At 34.6% G+C, this 15,491-nt stretch overlaps 1 protein-coding gene across 7 annotated transcripts in view; it reads left to right on the top strand.

Moving 5' to 3' along the window:
- R3HDM1 (R3H domain containing 1) overlaps window positions 1-15,491 on the top strand; it is a 152,905-nt gene that overhangs the window by 102,186 nt on the left and 35,228 nt on the right. For 6 of the 7 annotated variants that reach the window (XM_061135664.1, XM_061135663.1, XM_061135661.1 and 3 more), the window contains 3 exons: window positions 1,720-1,871; window positions 7,507-7,794; window positions 9,876-9,999. In XM_061135664.1, the coding sequence (XP_060991647.1) occupies window positions 1,720-1,871; window positions 7,507-7,794; window positions 9,876-9,999 (564 nt within the window). The remainder of the gene's footprint in view (window positions 1-1,719; window positions 1,872-7,506; window positions 7,795-9,875; window positions 10,000-15,491) is intronic. The other variant, XM_061135660.1, reaches the window with a different exon arrangement.

Here is a 15,491-nt window from a genome sequence, read left to right as displayed (position 1 = left end):
ACCTTCAGATATCGTTTGTATCTTTTGTTTCTAAGAAACAAATTAAATTAGCATAGGAAACTGACTCTTAAGAAATTCAGTTTCAGTTTATAATGGTTATCTTTTGATGTTTTAGGTCTGTTATATAACTAAACTGCCTATTTTCCTGGAGCAGGATATAAAATGATTTAATATTTTACTATTTTCTATTGTTTTTCATTCCAAACATTAGTTAATATGTTTTTTGAAACATGGAAGTGTCAATTGAGTAGGAAATTATAAAGTGAAAAACTAATCAACCTGAAATTGAATTGTATACTTAATTTTAAATTAGTCCGAAAGTGACCTTTTTTTGAGAAAAGCATTACAACACATCCAGCTTTTTTCAAGCAGTCCTTAAATTACGCTGAAACATACTTTCACTCAAGTCTAATCTACCATTCTTTTAAAAATTAATAAACAATCCACAAATATCCAGCATGATTTCTTTTTAGTTCTCTATATCCATCACATGAATTGTCAGGAAATTAACTGATGAAAATAATTTGACTTTGGAGAACTTTTCCCACTTGATCGCAATGGAACAGTGTATTCTTCTCTCCCAAATATTATCTTATTGTATGTCACATACTTATTTTTTAAAAAGAGAATGTCTGGGGGGCTGTTTAAGACAGTATTATTCAGTCAGATTTCTCTTATTTTGTATTTTTTCCATCCTAAAAGGGTATCATAATCAGTGATCTTTTTATTTCATAATTTTCTTAACAGTCCAGTGTATTTTTTTCTTTTTTTTTTTTTTTTAGTCATTCAGTGTATAGTATGGGAAAAATACTGATCTTTGAATCTGTATGTGCATTGAGAAAAAAATCTGGAAGAAGGTATCCAAATTAACTATAAGGTTATGGGGAATTTATTTTCCTTTTGATCTGTGTCCATTGGTTATTTTCCCACAATAAAAATATTACTTCGTGTAATAAAAAGTTGTTTAGAATCTATGTGTAGAGAGTTACTTAAAATATTCCTCCAGTAATTGATAACCAATAGAATAAGCCTCAAAATCAATACTGAAGTTTCCTCTCATTTTATTTTTTGCCTGTGAATAAAGCTCACTGAAATTAAAGGGAAGTTATTTTAGATAATTATTTAGAATTTTTAGATTATTTTCTACTTTTAGCAAGTTAGAATCTCTGAAATTAGGACACTGCCATCAAAGCCACAATTTGAAATTTGAAGTTATCAGCCATTTAATTTTCATCAGGTTTTAATCTTACTAGTTGAATATATGCAGTGTTAAATATTTCCCATCTAACAGGCTAATTAATGAATTTCCAGTATCCCAAAGTCAAGTTTTGTTTTGTTTTTTCCCTCAAAACTGAGATGTTACACAGCCCTATGACTCAATTCCTTGAGTAAGGTGTGTTTCAGAATTAAGTTTTTTGGAAAATATTGTGTATTATAATATAATCTGAGTGGATTCTGGAGTGACAGCATCACAGTGAAACACTGCAGCAAATTTTTGAATATTTACTCTTAAGTGGGAAATACAAAGTCTGGAAATAGCCTTGTGTAAAATCAGACTTTGCTTTCCAGGCTAAGAAGAAAAAGCTTTTGGTTTTCAGAAACCTGAGGCCTTTGGAATTGTGAATAAGGACTGAAGATACGTTATAAGTTATTTGTAGAAAGACCTATATTCAGTCTCCATTGTAAGTGACTTTTTTCCCTTGTTCTTAAAATTTTCAGGTCAGCCCTTCATAAACCCAGATGGGAGTCCAGTTGTGTATAACCCTCCAATGACGCAACAACCAGTTAGAACCCAAGTGCCTGGACCTCCGCAGCCTCCTCTGCCACCCCCACCACCTCAACAGCAAGCAGCTAATCACATTTTCTCACAGGTGCACATATCCACAATTACATAATGCTAAGTTCATCTGCCTTTGCATATTTGGGGCTGAATTCACTAATTATCATTGACATAGCTCAAGTAAGTATCTCTTAGAACTTTAATGTTCTCCACCAATGATGTCCCACTCACTGCTCCTAGGGAGAGAGGTTAACTTCAAGGGCTTTTCTGCAAAGGGAAATTTTTATCTCATGATCCTGTGTGGTGAGTATTTTATCCCTGTTTCACAGTAGCAGGAAATGGACAAGAGGAATCAAAACTAAGATTATACGTTATTCCAGTGAACAAAGTGAGTTGTTTTAAAAGTCAACAAATCAGTCACTTTATAAGAAACTGAGTTGTTGCTTCAAGGGACTCTCCATCCCACCTACTCTATGAAAAATAAAGATAAAAATACTTGAGTTAGAAGTATCAAAAGCACTTTTAATAATATTTTGAATTTGTATAAATGTTTAGAGTTTCCACATATATTTTCACATTTAGGCTTTTCTTCTAGAGATGTGTTACTCATTCCTACTGGACTTGATTATTCCAGTGTAAACTCACACATTCATTCTGTCTTTCAAAAGGTTGTATAGCATGTCAAAGACACTTTGTACAGTTATTTGCACCTCTTTTTCCCTGGAAGACAATCTTAAGTGTTCCACTGGTGAGAACATGGAGAATATTTTGTGACAGAAGTATAGTGGTAAAGTTGAACTGGAGAAGTTTTATTAGTTTTGTTCACAGGTTAAATTGTTTGTATTACAGGAGTGGAAAATGTATGAGCAGTTTGATGAAGTTATCACATATTTTTAAACTAATTAAAATAATTACTGCTCTGGCAATTAAGACTCCTTATTAGGCAAGGCAGTTTCTCTAAAGTTGGACTTGTAGGTTTTTTAACTTTCCAACCTCATTTGATTACATGCACTCAGGTAGATTATTAGACAGAATAAAACTCCCTCACAGTCCTTCTCTGTCTAGGATTCATTCAACTTGGTCTTGAAGTGTTTCTCTTTAATTTGGTATCACGTCATCTTTGCAGTGCTATATATTTCATCAGGAGTTTTACAGGGCAGATTTTCATTTGATTTAATTCAGTGGAAATAGTCTGGCAGCTTCAGAAAAAAATCCTAAGGTTTTATCTACAGTTATATATTTCAGATTATTATTATCTCTTAGAAGTAGCTTTGTCTGATTTAGTTTCAAGAGACAGTCCTAAAAGATATAGGCAGCTTACTTTAGAAATGATGTCTTAATAGACTATAATTTGAAATCTTGGGGTATGTATCAAACTCCATGGTTATTTTCCCTGGCATTGCTTCAAGTGCTTCTGGTAATTTTTCATTGAATACAAGAATAGAGAATTGATGAACAAATGATACTAACGATCTTTTGCACGGAGATAATCCATCCATGAAATTTCAGCTAACCAAACAAAATAATGCCTGATTTCCAAAGCCTTCAGATAGGCCACATTCTTGAAACCAGTCACTTTAAGTGAATGCTGTTTTGCAACCAGTTGCAACTGAAGTAGGAAAAAAGGACATGCTAAGGCTTTTTCTTTTCTAAGAGTTGTCAGAGTTTCACTTTGATCAGCCAGTCTCCCAGCCCACATTTTTCTCATTACCACTTGACACTCTGACAGACATAAAATCATACCCTTGGTGCTCATATTACTCCTCTTTCTCTTATTCCCCAGCAGACTAAAGCTTTTGTTTCATTTGACACTTACATAGTAGGTTAAGTTGTCTGGAAGAAAGTTGTGTCTTTATGGTTGTCTGACTTAATAACACATTGAAGAGCTTGTACTTTGTAGTTTTAAAGCTACTGAACCTCATTTGGTGTGATGCATGCTGTCATCCATTAGGAAGCTTGCTAATTTCTTCTCACTAACCTTGAAGAGGTTAGTGAGAAATCAGTGGCTACTCTTTAGATCTTTCAACTTTTGCTTTTCTTAGTACTTTAACTGTAGGTTTTTTGTGTTTTGTGTGTGTGTGTGTGTGTGTGTGTGTGTGTATGGAATTCTAAACTACTCTAAGCCATTCATTTTTTAGAAACTTGATTTTGTGGTGGAAGGGCAGTTCAGCATTATATGTCTTAATCATAGGAATTTCTCTTTGTCTAGATTATTCTTTGAGTAACCTTATTTTGTTAATTTTGCATTTCTAAAGTATACTCTTTGAAAGTATTGTCCAGAGAGAGATTCAAAAATTAAATGACTGTATGCAGGTGACTTAAACAGATTGCCACCTGTATGCTGGATTATGATAGTTATTAAACCAATATGTATATTGGTCCTTTGTAACAAACTATATAAAGGTAAGATTGGGAAACTAATTTGCCTATAAATAGCCAGGTGTATTTCCTAAAATTTAAATATGATTGAAACTTCTTTCATTCTTTAAAATACCTGTGAGTACCCTTGGGAAACATAAATCTTGATTTTTTTTTTTTCCCTGATATGAAGGAGTATTTTGTTAGTAAAATTTCGAAGAACTTCAGTGGATCTTTGTACAAGTTTGAACTGCAAGGATCTGCTTATACACAGATTTTTTTATTTTTCCTAGCACGTACATACTACAGTATACGTGATCTGTGATTATTTGGATCCATGGACTGGAATCTGCAGATGTAGGGCCAGCCATTTATACCCAGATTTTTGACCCTGGAGAGTCAGTGTCCCTAAGCCCTGAGTTGTTCAAAGGCCCAGTGTAGTTTCTCAACTTCTAATATTCTCTCAATAAAAATTTTTAGTTAGAAGAAAACTGTATGTATCTTCCTTATATAGAAGAGATCTATTTGTGTGTGTGTTTTCTCTAGGCTATTTGTAATGGTACCTACAGTATATTTTCCTTGAAAAATTGCTAAAGTTTAGGCACTTTGATCCCAAAAGAGTAATAATGCCTTGTCAAATAGAATACTTGACATAGATATAATGTTTGTTATACTGTTTGATAATAAGAATAGAAGAAAAATTCTATTGCTTAGTGTTTATATAGCTAAGTAGAGCAGCCCCTTCATCAAACCAGGAAGAAAGAATAAAGGGGTTTTCTTTTACAGACCTAACCCAAGGGTCTTGTAGGATAATCATTTGAAATCTCTAAGTTACCTGTTGTAGTGAATCAAATAGTTTTATGAAAAAATTATTTTCTAATTATGGTTTAAATTAAAATGTATGTTCTCAAAAATTTTCTATGTAGAGTTTCTTCGCTTACTATTGTTTTTGTTGTTTCCTATATTGTTTTTAAGATGACTGTACTTTTAAGCTATTGCCAAAAAACTGTAACTTTCCATTTTATGTAATTCTTCTCTAACATTTTATTCTGACATTAACATTGTTTGCCAACCTGTTATTCCTTAGCCTATTCGTCCTCTGCAGCCCTCTTCACAGCCTGTTCAGTACTCTACAGCCCCTTACCCATCCCCGCTCCTGCCAGTCTCACCCACTCAGCAATACTCCGTGGTACTATATCTCTATTCACCTCCTGCATTGTTTCTATGGGTGTATGTGTGATGAATCCTTGTGAATGTGATTAATGTGATATGTTCTTCTGTGATTTTCTAATGTCAGGGATACATATATTTTGGAAAAAGCATTTTTTTTTAACTATATTAGAAATAATTTATTCTGTTCCATAAAATATTTGTTATATTGGCTTATTTTGGCAATTATGTAAAGCCTAATATTTTCCTTGTTTTTCATAATGAAATAATCTTCAGGTCCTAAGATGTTTTAACTACTTTTCTCATTGAGGCTGGTGCAGATCTGTGCAGCCCTGGGGTAGCACACGCTTTCATCTGGGTTTAGACTTTCTTTCCCCACCAGTTCCAATAAACTTAGTATCAGTCATTGGGGTGAGTTGGAACTTCCAGTTTACTAAGATATCAAGACCTCTAGATATTTAATCTATGACTATAAAGTAATGGTCCTCCCTTTCATCCAAAGCATGCCCCAAGTTATACCTCTCAGTAAGAGCTCCGTAATGACCATCTCTAGTTAGTGAACATATGGGACCACAATATAAAGTACCTCCTGCATAGTGCCTAAAATGAAATAGATACTCAGTAAACATTAATTCCTTCCATTAAGTTGAATCTACCTAACCACCTGTATACTTTTTCCCAGTGATGCTCTTACTTTTCAGACTATATGGTCATCACATTTTTAAACTATAAGATGTCTCTTAAAATCACTCAACACTTTTTAAAAAATGTTTTGTTGAGGGTGTTTTTGTTTTGAGCTGTAGGGCAACCTTATTTACCAGCCTTGGCTCTGAATGATTTTCAGAGATCACTTTCAGTCTGAGAAAATGAAATTTTGCCAGCATTGAGAAGGTTGAGAACATTTTTTAAAATAACATAAAAGCCTCAAAAATGTTTTGAAAAATGGCAGATCATTGGAGTAAGAAAATGACTTTTTTACCAAGATGACTGTAATGGTGGTATATATCAATCATTATGGTATCTTTTTTTAAAATATTTGGACATATTACATTTTCATTACAGCTGATAAGCATTTTTAGGTGTATTTTCCTCTTCTGAAGTTATTCATTGAATTAGGTGCATAGTGCTAGACTAAGTCAGAACAACCATTTGGGAAGGGTAAAGCCATGCCATATATTTTCAGTCACTAAGTCAGGTTTCCTTTTTTCAATCCTTTATCATCTCCATAGCCTTAATTTACTTTGCAAAAATAAGCAGATTATAGAAATTGCAGACATGTCAGCTTTGATCTGACAACTCAGTTGCCACAATTTTTAAAGTAATTTTACTTTTTCAAATTTTTTCTCTCAGCAAAATGTGATACACATTGTTGCCAGTCTGGCTCCTTGGAAATAAGGGAATGCTGTTTTAACCCCATTGTAGTCATTTCAGTTGATACTCTGTAGACAAGTCAGAATTGGTCCTTACTTTGTTGAGTCAGATAAACATTTGTCAGATAGCAGATAGATTGTAGCCTTTTCTTGACACCACTGCCCCTCTCCAAGTAGCAAAAGCAGTAGAAAACTCTCACCTGGTTTACATTTGCCTAGTATCTGATTTAAGGAGTAGACCAAAAAACACCAGGGAAGAATAGAATTGATAACCAAATTATTTTTGAGTTTAGAGAGATCAGAGAGGGTAGATTTTATATATTTTATTTCATTTCTGCTACTGTATTTGATCAATAGGTATGGGAGGAAATACAGAAATGCATAGAACCTGACTCTTCTTACCTTCTGGGAAGAAGGGCATTAAAGAGTAATTAGACTCCTGGTCTTTGAAGTCTTTTCAGAAAATGTTAGTTGCCTAATATAGAAGTGTGCCTTTAATCTTCATTTTAAATAAGTGTCTCCATTTTTTTATTGTGAAATGTTGTTATATTCTACTCTTTTCTGCATGCTATACATTTCCATGAGATATATTTTATAAGTAATTTGTGATGACAGCATTGACAACATTGTAATATTGCTACCTTCCTGCCTCAGAGTTACAATTTTCTTGAAGCTGTTCTATTAAATCATGCTTGTTGTAGATATATAATTTCCATGATATTAATATGTACTACTGTAGCTCTTCTTAAAATACATGAAGTATTTTTCTTTGATAAGATTGGTCTGTGTATGGAAAGCTTACTGATTTCTGACCTCTCCCTTTTTTAGCAGGACAACCTTGGGTCTCAGTTTAGCCACATGAGTCTTGCCCGCCAGCCATCAGCAGATGGTTCTGACCCTCATGCCACCATGTTCCAGTCCACTGTTGTTCTTCAGCCCCCGCAGCAGTCTGGTTACATCATGACGGCAGCCCCTCCGCCCCCGCCCCCGCCCCCGCCGCCGCCTCCCCTACCGCCTGGGCAGCCAGTCCCTACTCCTGGCTATTCTGCCTCTGGTCATCCTGTCAGCCAGCCAGTGCTCCAGCAGCAGGGATATATCCAGCAGCCCTCTCCACAGGTACATTGCTTTTTCATCTTCTAACTTTAGAGACCTTAATTTTAATTTTGTGCGGAGAGACTTTGTGAGAACGTGTGAACAAAACTTGTCAGCCATCTTCCCTTTTGGAGATTAAAATGGATTCTAGACAACCACATGACCGGTAGGTACTTCAGTTGGAGGGTTAAACTATATGATCTTTGAGTTCCCTTCTGACTCTGAGAGCTTTCTTTTGTTTTAACTAGCTTAAGAGAAACACATAAAGTAAATACACTATGAAAATAAGACGGTACATTTTAAGAAGAAATAGATCAGTTTGGGGAGAATTAGCATCTTAACACTGTTGAATCGCCTATGCAAAAATATGTTACCTTTCTCCATTTATTTAGCTCTTCTGTAATTTTTTTGTCAGTAGTATTTTGTGGTTTTCATTACACAAGTATCACATATAGTTTTTAAAATATATCCTAAATATTGAATGTTTAAAGTGATATTCTAAAGGAAATTATTTTTAAATTTTATTTTCTATTTGTTAACTGATAATATGTAGAAATAAAATTGTTTTTGTATATTGATGTTTTTATCCTGCAGACTTTCTAAATTTGATTGTTCTACATATATTATTCTTTCCAATCTCTTTGCCTTTTGTTTCTTTTTTGCCTTATTGCGTTAGCTAAGTGCACCACTGTTGAATATACTCACAGGAGAGGGAAGTAACATCTCTAGAATCCATGTATTAACTGAAATTTGTTTTGAAGTACCTATGCTTACATTGTTCCCAGTCTTAGGGGTAAGCTTTCAGTCTTCCATCATTAACTGTGAAACTATCTGTGGATTTTTTTTGTACATTTCTCTTATATTCCTAGTTTATTGAGAGTCTTTACCATGAATGGATATTAATCTTATTAAAAAAATTTAAAAAAAACACAGATCTCTGTTCTTTTAGAAGTAGCCCAATCAGAAGAGCAGAACTTGAGAGCCAGTGAACCTAATGAAATTAACTCTCTACATACTTCCATATCAATGGATTAATTGTTTATTCTTTACCCCAAACCAGATCCGATTACGTTTAGAGAAATTCACAACTGATACAAATGGCTTTGGGTAGAAAACTAAATCAGGCTAGTCTTATTGGCACTTTTTCCAGCTTTATTAAAGTATAATTGACAAAATGTGTATTGGCATTTTAATTTGCATTGGAAATATGAGAAAAATTAAAGAATGCAATCAGTGCTAATGTGCCTATGTAGGAAACGATAAACTGACTTACATATTTGGTGATAGGTGTTCAGCAGGTAAATTGAATGAGCTCCCGATACATGCTTTAACCAAAATGAGTCTCAGAAACAATGTTAATTGCAAAATGAGCTGCATGAAGTTATGTGAATGAGTGTGTGAAAGTTACTCAGTCATGTCCGACTCTTTGCGACCCCATGGACTATACAGTCCATGGAATTCTCCAGGCAAGAATACTACAGTGGATAGCCTTTCCCTTCTCCAGGGGATCTTCCCAACCCAGGGATCTAACCTAGGTCTCCCACATTACAAGCAGATTCTTTACCCGCTGAGCCACCAGGAAAGCCCATGAAGTTATGTAAAGTAACCATAAATCTGCGTTTTTAAAATTCTCAACAATTCTATAATATATTACATAGATAATTGATAATAGGTTACACACACACACACACACACACACTCAAGAAGTTTAAAAATATTTATGGGAATGATATACGCCGACTGTGAGATAATGGTGCTTTTTCTATGGCATGTAGAGCAAAGGAATGTTGGAGTGAGCCTTTAAGTATTTCAATAGTATTTGGCTTTGTAACAGAAAAATCTGAAACAAATATGACCAAAAAATTTAAATCTACTAAATTGAATTTAGTAGTGGGGAAATTGGTATATATCTTTTGTTATGTATACTATATGTTTGAAATTTAAAAATTTTTTTTTCAGGTAAATTTAAAGCACAGAAAAATCAGTTTTCAGATGATCAGTGATGGGGAGAATTATTACTCATTACACTCTGATATTTCTGACAGGGAAATAAAGATTTCTACTGCACGTAAAATTAATTATTTTTCCCTCAATCCTTATTCTAGATGCCAGCCTGTTACTGTGCTCCAGGCCACTACCACTCTAATCAACCTCAGTATCGCCCAGTCCCTTCGGTCCATTACAATTCACATCTGAACCAACCACTGCCACAGCCTGCACAACAGACAGGTGAGTAGAATTCATGAGTTTAGGAATTCTTAGCTTTGAGGATTGGTGTTTTTTCATCCTGGTTTATTTCCGTCTTACCATTAAGGTACTGCCAAGGTCCTGCCACACTCAGTCAGTCAAGGATTTTAGATAGATGAATACATGTGAATATGCAAACCAGTGAGAGGAAAAAGAGTAGTCAGATCTTAGATGAAAAGAGTGGGCACCATCCAGAGAATACCACACCGTCAGGTTTCCATGCTAAAGACTTGGGAGCCATAATGAGAAGACTGTACCATGAGCAGCTTCGCAGTGCTGACTGCCACGTACCTGTAGCCGTCACTGCGTCCTGTAGTAGACAGCAAGACTTACAGAAAAGGAAGTTAACATGTCTGCTGAACAGGTAACCCAGAACAAGGCCCAAAGTGACCTAACTTTGGTTGAGAGCTCTAGCCTAGTGAAGATATTTTGGTGTCTTCGTCTCTGTAGGAATGCATTGAAAGGAATGATGTTCTTACACATCTTTTTTGTGTTTTGTTTTTCAGTTTTCTGGTTGTATAGTGAAAGGTATATTTAAACCGAATGCAGTCTAATCCTAAACATGTCAAATGTATTAAAACTGGAAAGATTGTTTTTCTTTTGCCCCTTTCAAATTTTCTCTAAGCCTTCCATGAAGACAACTATGATCTCAGTGTAAAAGCTATCTTACTAATTTTACTAAATTCATTTCTCTCTGTGCTTCCCACCTAGATGTGTGCTTCTGCCCCAGATGTTTAATAAGGTATTCTTTTCAGCCTTTTATATAACTCTAGGTATTGAAAGAGAATTTTTATTGGTTTCTTTGAAGCCTTTTTAGCTGCTTGTCACCATTTGAAGGTGCTCAGACTACGTCAGCATGATTGCTGAGGCCACATAACCCTCCATCTGTCCTGGACAGTTTCTTGCTCTTGCTCATGTATGTAGCCTTTGATGGGTTCCACAATTTCAGGAGAAAGACATCTGCCCTGCGTGGTCTGACGAGAGAACTGTTCTTGCCTCTCCTCACTCGTGCAGTCCTCACTCATCATCAGCTTTACCAGATAAGACTCTTACTTATCACCTCAGCAGGGAAACTTCCAGGGCCTCAATCTGTTGCTCTCAGGAGCTGAGCTGTCTTGTACTTAATGTGTAGGTTTTTCCCATTTTTGTGTTACTGGCCTTGTCTTATATGTGTGACAAACGTTCTTCCAAAAGATGTTGAGTACATACAGTGGTCATTTTGGCCAACTTAGAATTTGTCCTCTGTCTCAAAATTGACTCCCTTTAATTTCAGGGTTTCCTGAGGTTTAGTAATACATTCCACTTCAGCTGGTATATGCTCTAATTTTGAAAGGCATCAGAAGCTGTCCCTTACACCTGGAGACATAGGTCATGACACTGCTCACTAACTTTAAATACATTGTTGTTTTATTCTAATAGAAATTATTTCCTAAGTTTCCTGGACCTCCTTGACTGACTTTTCATATCATAATTATGATAGTTTATTATTTTTATTATTTTTATTTTTTATTTTATTTATTATTTATTTTTGTTATATTTACTTATTATTTATTTATAATACAGATTATATTTGTTATTTTTATTTTTTTTATTTTATTTTATTTTTTAAAACATATTTATTATTTTTATTGTTTAACTTATTACATTTTAATGTTTAATTATTTTATTGTTATTTTATAAAACAAATTATAATACAGATTACAGCTAATGTTATGATAGTAAAAAAAGAAATTGGCCTTTTCTTTCCCCATTCAAATACTTTGCATGTGACTAATTAACTTATTAGTTCATTAGTATACCTAGTTAATGAAGCGGGCAAAGAAACTTTGTTTTGTATTTGTGTGAGCTTCTCAGTTTTATTCTTTTTCATGGCTAAATTTTATTCCTCTCTATTGTCAAAAGTGCCTGCAAAATTAAAACTTTCAATCACAGTTTGGACCACTGTGTTCATGCAAATGCTTCTCTACCAAAAATATTCCCAATTACTGTAAAACAACTGTGAATGCCACACCTCCCAGTTCAGGGCCAGAATATCTACATAACAAATGACATGTGTTCATTATCAGTGATATTTTAATTGTTGGGTTTTTCCTAATGCTGGTGGTTGTGGTGAGAAGGAAAGAAACAATAAGTCAGATTGCATCTGGACAGTACAGGCACAGAAAAGTGTATGTGTCTGTATGATTTTGCCATTGTGTTTGACTCTTAAAAGAGTCAGTCATAATATTAATGTAACATGTAATAATATCTTCTCAACTCAAACTTAAGGTTCGTGTCATTCAGTTTGAAGAATAGAAGAGAAATAAATCCTCAAAGCACCCTTATCTGAAAGGGGAAAAAATTATTATTATGCTAGTAAGTAGGAAAGAAAATTTCCCTTTAAAGAAAATTTCAGTCATGCCAGTGCCACTTACTTTGTTCGTCTTTATATTGAACCTTTGTATGGAATTTGTAGGAGTTGGATGATTAATATATATAATCTAAAGACTTTTGTGATTAGCCAGTGATCATTTTTTATGTCTAAGCTTACAGAAAAAAATGTGCATTTAAAAAAAAATAAAAAACAAAAAAAATGTGCATTTGGGACTTCCCTGGTGGTCCAGTGGTTAAGAATCCGCCTTGCAATGCATGGAACATGGGTTCAAATCCTGGTCGGGAAGCTAAGATCCCATATGCTGCAGAGCAGCTAAGCCCAAGCACTGCAAGTAGAGTCTGTGCACCACAACCAAGAGCCCATGTGTCGCAACTAGGCCCCAATGTATTCGAATAAAGACATTTTTTTAAAAAATGTGCATTTATGTTTGTATGTCTCCTAACAGAAAAGCAAAATGCACTGGGAAATGCACACAGTAGCTTTTCGGTTCTGATTTTCTTTTTACAGATTTAAAGCAATTTACTTTGTAGTAACTTATATTTTTGTATGTAAACATTATACTTTCTCGTTTTCTTTTTTTTTTTCTTATATTTTTTACTTTCCACCATCCCCATCTGATTAAAATTAGAAGCAATTTGTTAAATCCCTTAGATAGATAAGATAGATAAGTTGGAACAACTTATTTCCACTGAGGCACAAATAAATAATTTTTAAATGTTTGTATATGAATCTGAAGAAAATTTTGCTCTAAATTAACAAACCCAGTTGAATCAGATGTTCTCAGATCAGTAGGGTATGAGCAATAAAACATAGGATTTTCTATTATTTTCCCTTTTGAGGGCAGGAAAGAAGTTGGGGAAATATCTCAAGGATTGGTCTTCCATCCACATGCCAGAGGACAGCTATAGTTACTGATCTCCTTGACAATAAACCCATCTATTATGGGAACTGAATTGAAATCAGTACTAACATTACTGCTGGGGAAAGAACATACAAATCTTCTGTTACGAATGTGAAACTACTATGGTCATTAAAACGAGGTTGAAAGGTTGAGTCAACCCCTGTCAACAGAAGCAGAAGAAATTCTGGCTACATAAGGCCTTTTGGACAATGTATTTTGTTACATAAAAGAAAACAAAATAGGAGTCAAATCCTAACAGCCCTTATTTGTATTTAACTGGTATTAGGTGTATCATGTAAAGCCCCTAAGTTTCAATTTACTCACTTGCCAAGTAAGGGAGTTTTGCTAATACGTCTGTTGAAGCTTCTGTGTACCCTACAATTCCATGATTCTGTATGTCTGTCTTAGATAAGTCATTTCTAGTTCAGAAGCGTAGAATATGGAAGATTGGTTTGCAATAGCTTAGTGCCTGCTGCCGTTAACAGGAACCATACAAGCAAAGATTTTAAACGATCGGTTACCTGCCAGCTGCAATATAAGAATTTGTTATCTTAACCCTTTACCATAAAATGTCCAGCTTGAAAACTATGGAGTATATGATAAAGAAACTTCTTGCAGGTAGTAGTTACAGCAAAGATTTTAGGTTTATGAGGCCTGGCTGTTCTGTTTAGCTGCTTTCATTCTTAGGACTCTTTTGAAAAGCTTGCAGCTTCACCATATATGTTTAATATTTTGCAATAATTGGCCTTGTTCCTGAGCTGTTGGATTCGGGGCCGTAGCACTGTCTGAGAGGTTTACATTTCTCACAGTGAACCGGTCTCTTTTTCAGCTGCTTCCTGGCTTCTTTTTACTCAGGTTTCCACTGCTTTCTTTTCTTTTCTTTTCTTTTTTCCCTTCTTCTTTCTTTTAATGCTATATTAAAGTGTTAACATTTGCTTATATTTTCCATTAATTGTAATGCCTTTTAATCATGCTTCATACTCAGAAATAGGGATTTGAATTTAAATGACAACCTTGGCTTAATATAATTTACCTTTTAAAAATTCATGAAAGCTGTTGCTTTAATTTCTTTTCCAAAGAAGAATTGAATGGCAGATTGCTTTTGATTGGAGCTTTTCTTGAAAGTTTAATGTCCTATAAGCATGCCAGATTCTTTAGCGAAAGTCAAATACATCTTTTTCCCTATTACTAAATAGCTTTTTAGGAGTAGTATTGTGCATGCCATTAAATGGACTTAAGATACATAAAAGCATTTGAAAGTATTTGAAGGGATATAGTTTAATTTTTTTCCAAACTGTGATATTGTATGCATGTGGGAAGCAAAAATGACTCCATAAAGCTAAATATCATTTTAGTTTTGCAGCCTCTGGTAATTCAAAGATTATCAATGCATTATACCTATAATCTTAGCTTTCCAATCAGCAGACTACAGTAGGGTCCTGTTGACCACAGCCACAGGAGAAAGATTTTGGGTTAAACAGTCTGTAAGATGCCCAAGAATAATGGCAGCTTTGCAGGGCACAAATTTAAAAGTAACCAGGATATGAAAGACAAACAAGGAAGAAAGGATCCTATTGGATAAGCAGAGGAGGGGTGATACTTATAAGAGATTAGTTATGTCAAATAGGGACTCTAGCTACAAAGTCACTTACTGACAACTATTGACTTGAGTAATAGAAATTTTGTATTTATATTACGAAGTGGTAGTCCTGGCTACCCTTGTTTTATCATTGATTCTGTAAGCGTTTCTTAGTATTGCGTGACCAGCACAGACTCAAACATTGTATATTACCTACAAATCCACATATTTCCCTTTTCCCTTCCTCACTAACCTGCCGCCACTGGAGCCAAACACATCTGGTAAGTACCCATAGATTTCCTTGAGTTGTATACCCTCTTCCACAGGACTGTCATTTAAATAGCTTTGACCTATAACCTGTATGAACCTGCTTTTATTAGATTAATATTTTGTGTTTGTAATTTTGTTAATTTAAGGCACAGGAGTAGGAGAGCAGAGGGTGATAGAAGATAAAGAACAGCGATTGTGTGCTGGTGTTAGGTGAATGTGTATTCTTCCACATGCACCTAAAAGACTTATCTTAGTTGAATTTGCCTGCTCATTAAAATAATGCCACAGACAAAATAGAAATCAGATTACAAACTTGAGATTTTGATGATTTGGAAACGGTTTTCATAAAC

This window comes from Dama dama, chromosome 33 (assembly GCF_033118175.1).
Source record: "Dama dama isolate Ldn47 chromosome 33, ASM3311817v1, whole genome shotgun sequence".
Classification (NCBI taxonomy): domain Eukaryota; kingdom Metazoa; phylum Chordata; class Mammalia; order Artiodactyla; family Cervidae; genus Dama; species Dama dama.
This window is presented reverse-complemented; position numbering and strand designations above follow the sequence as displayed.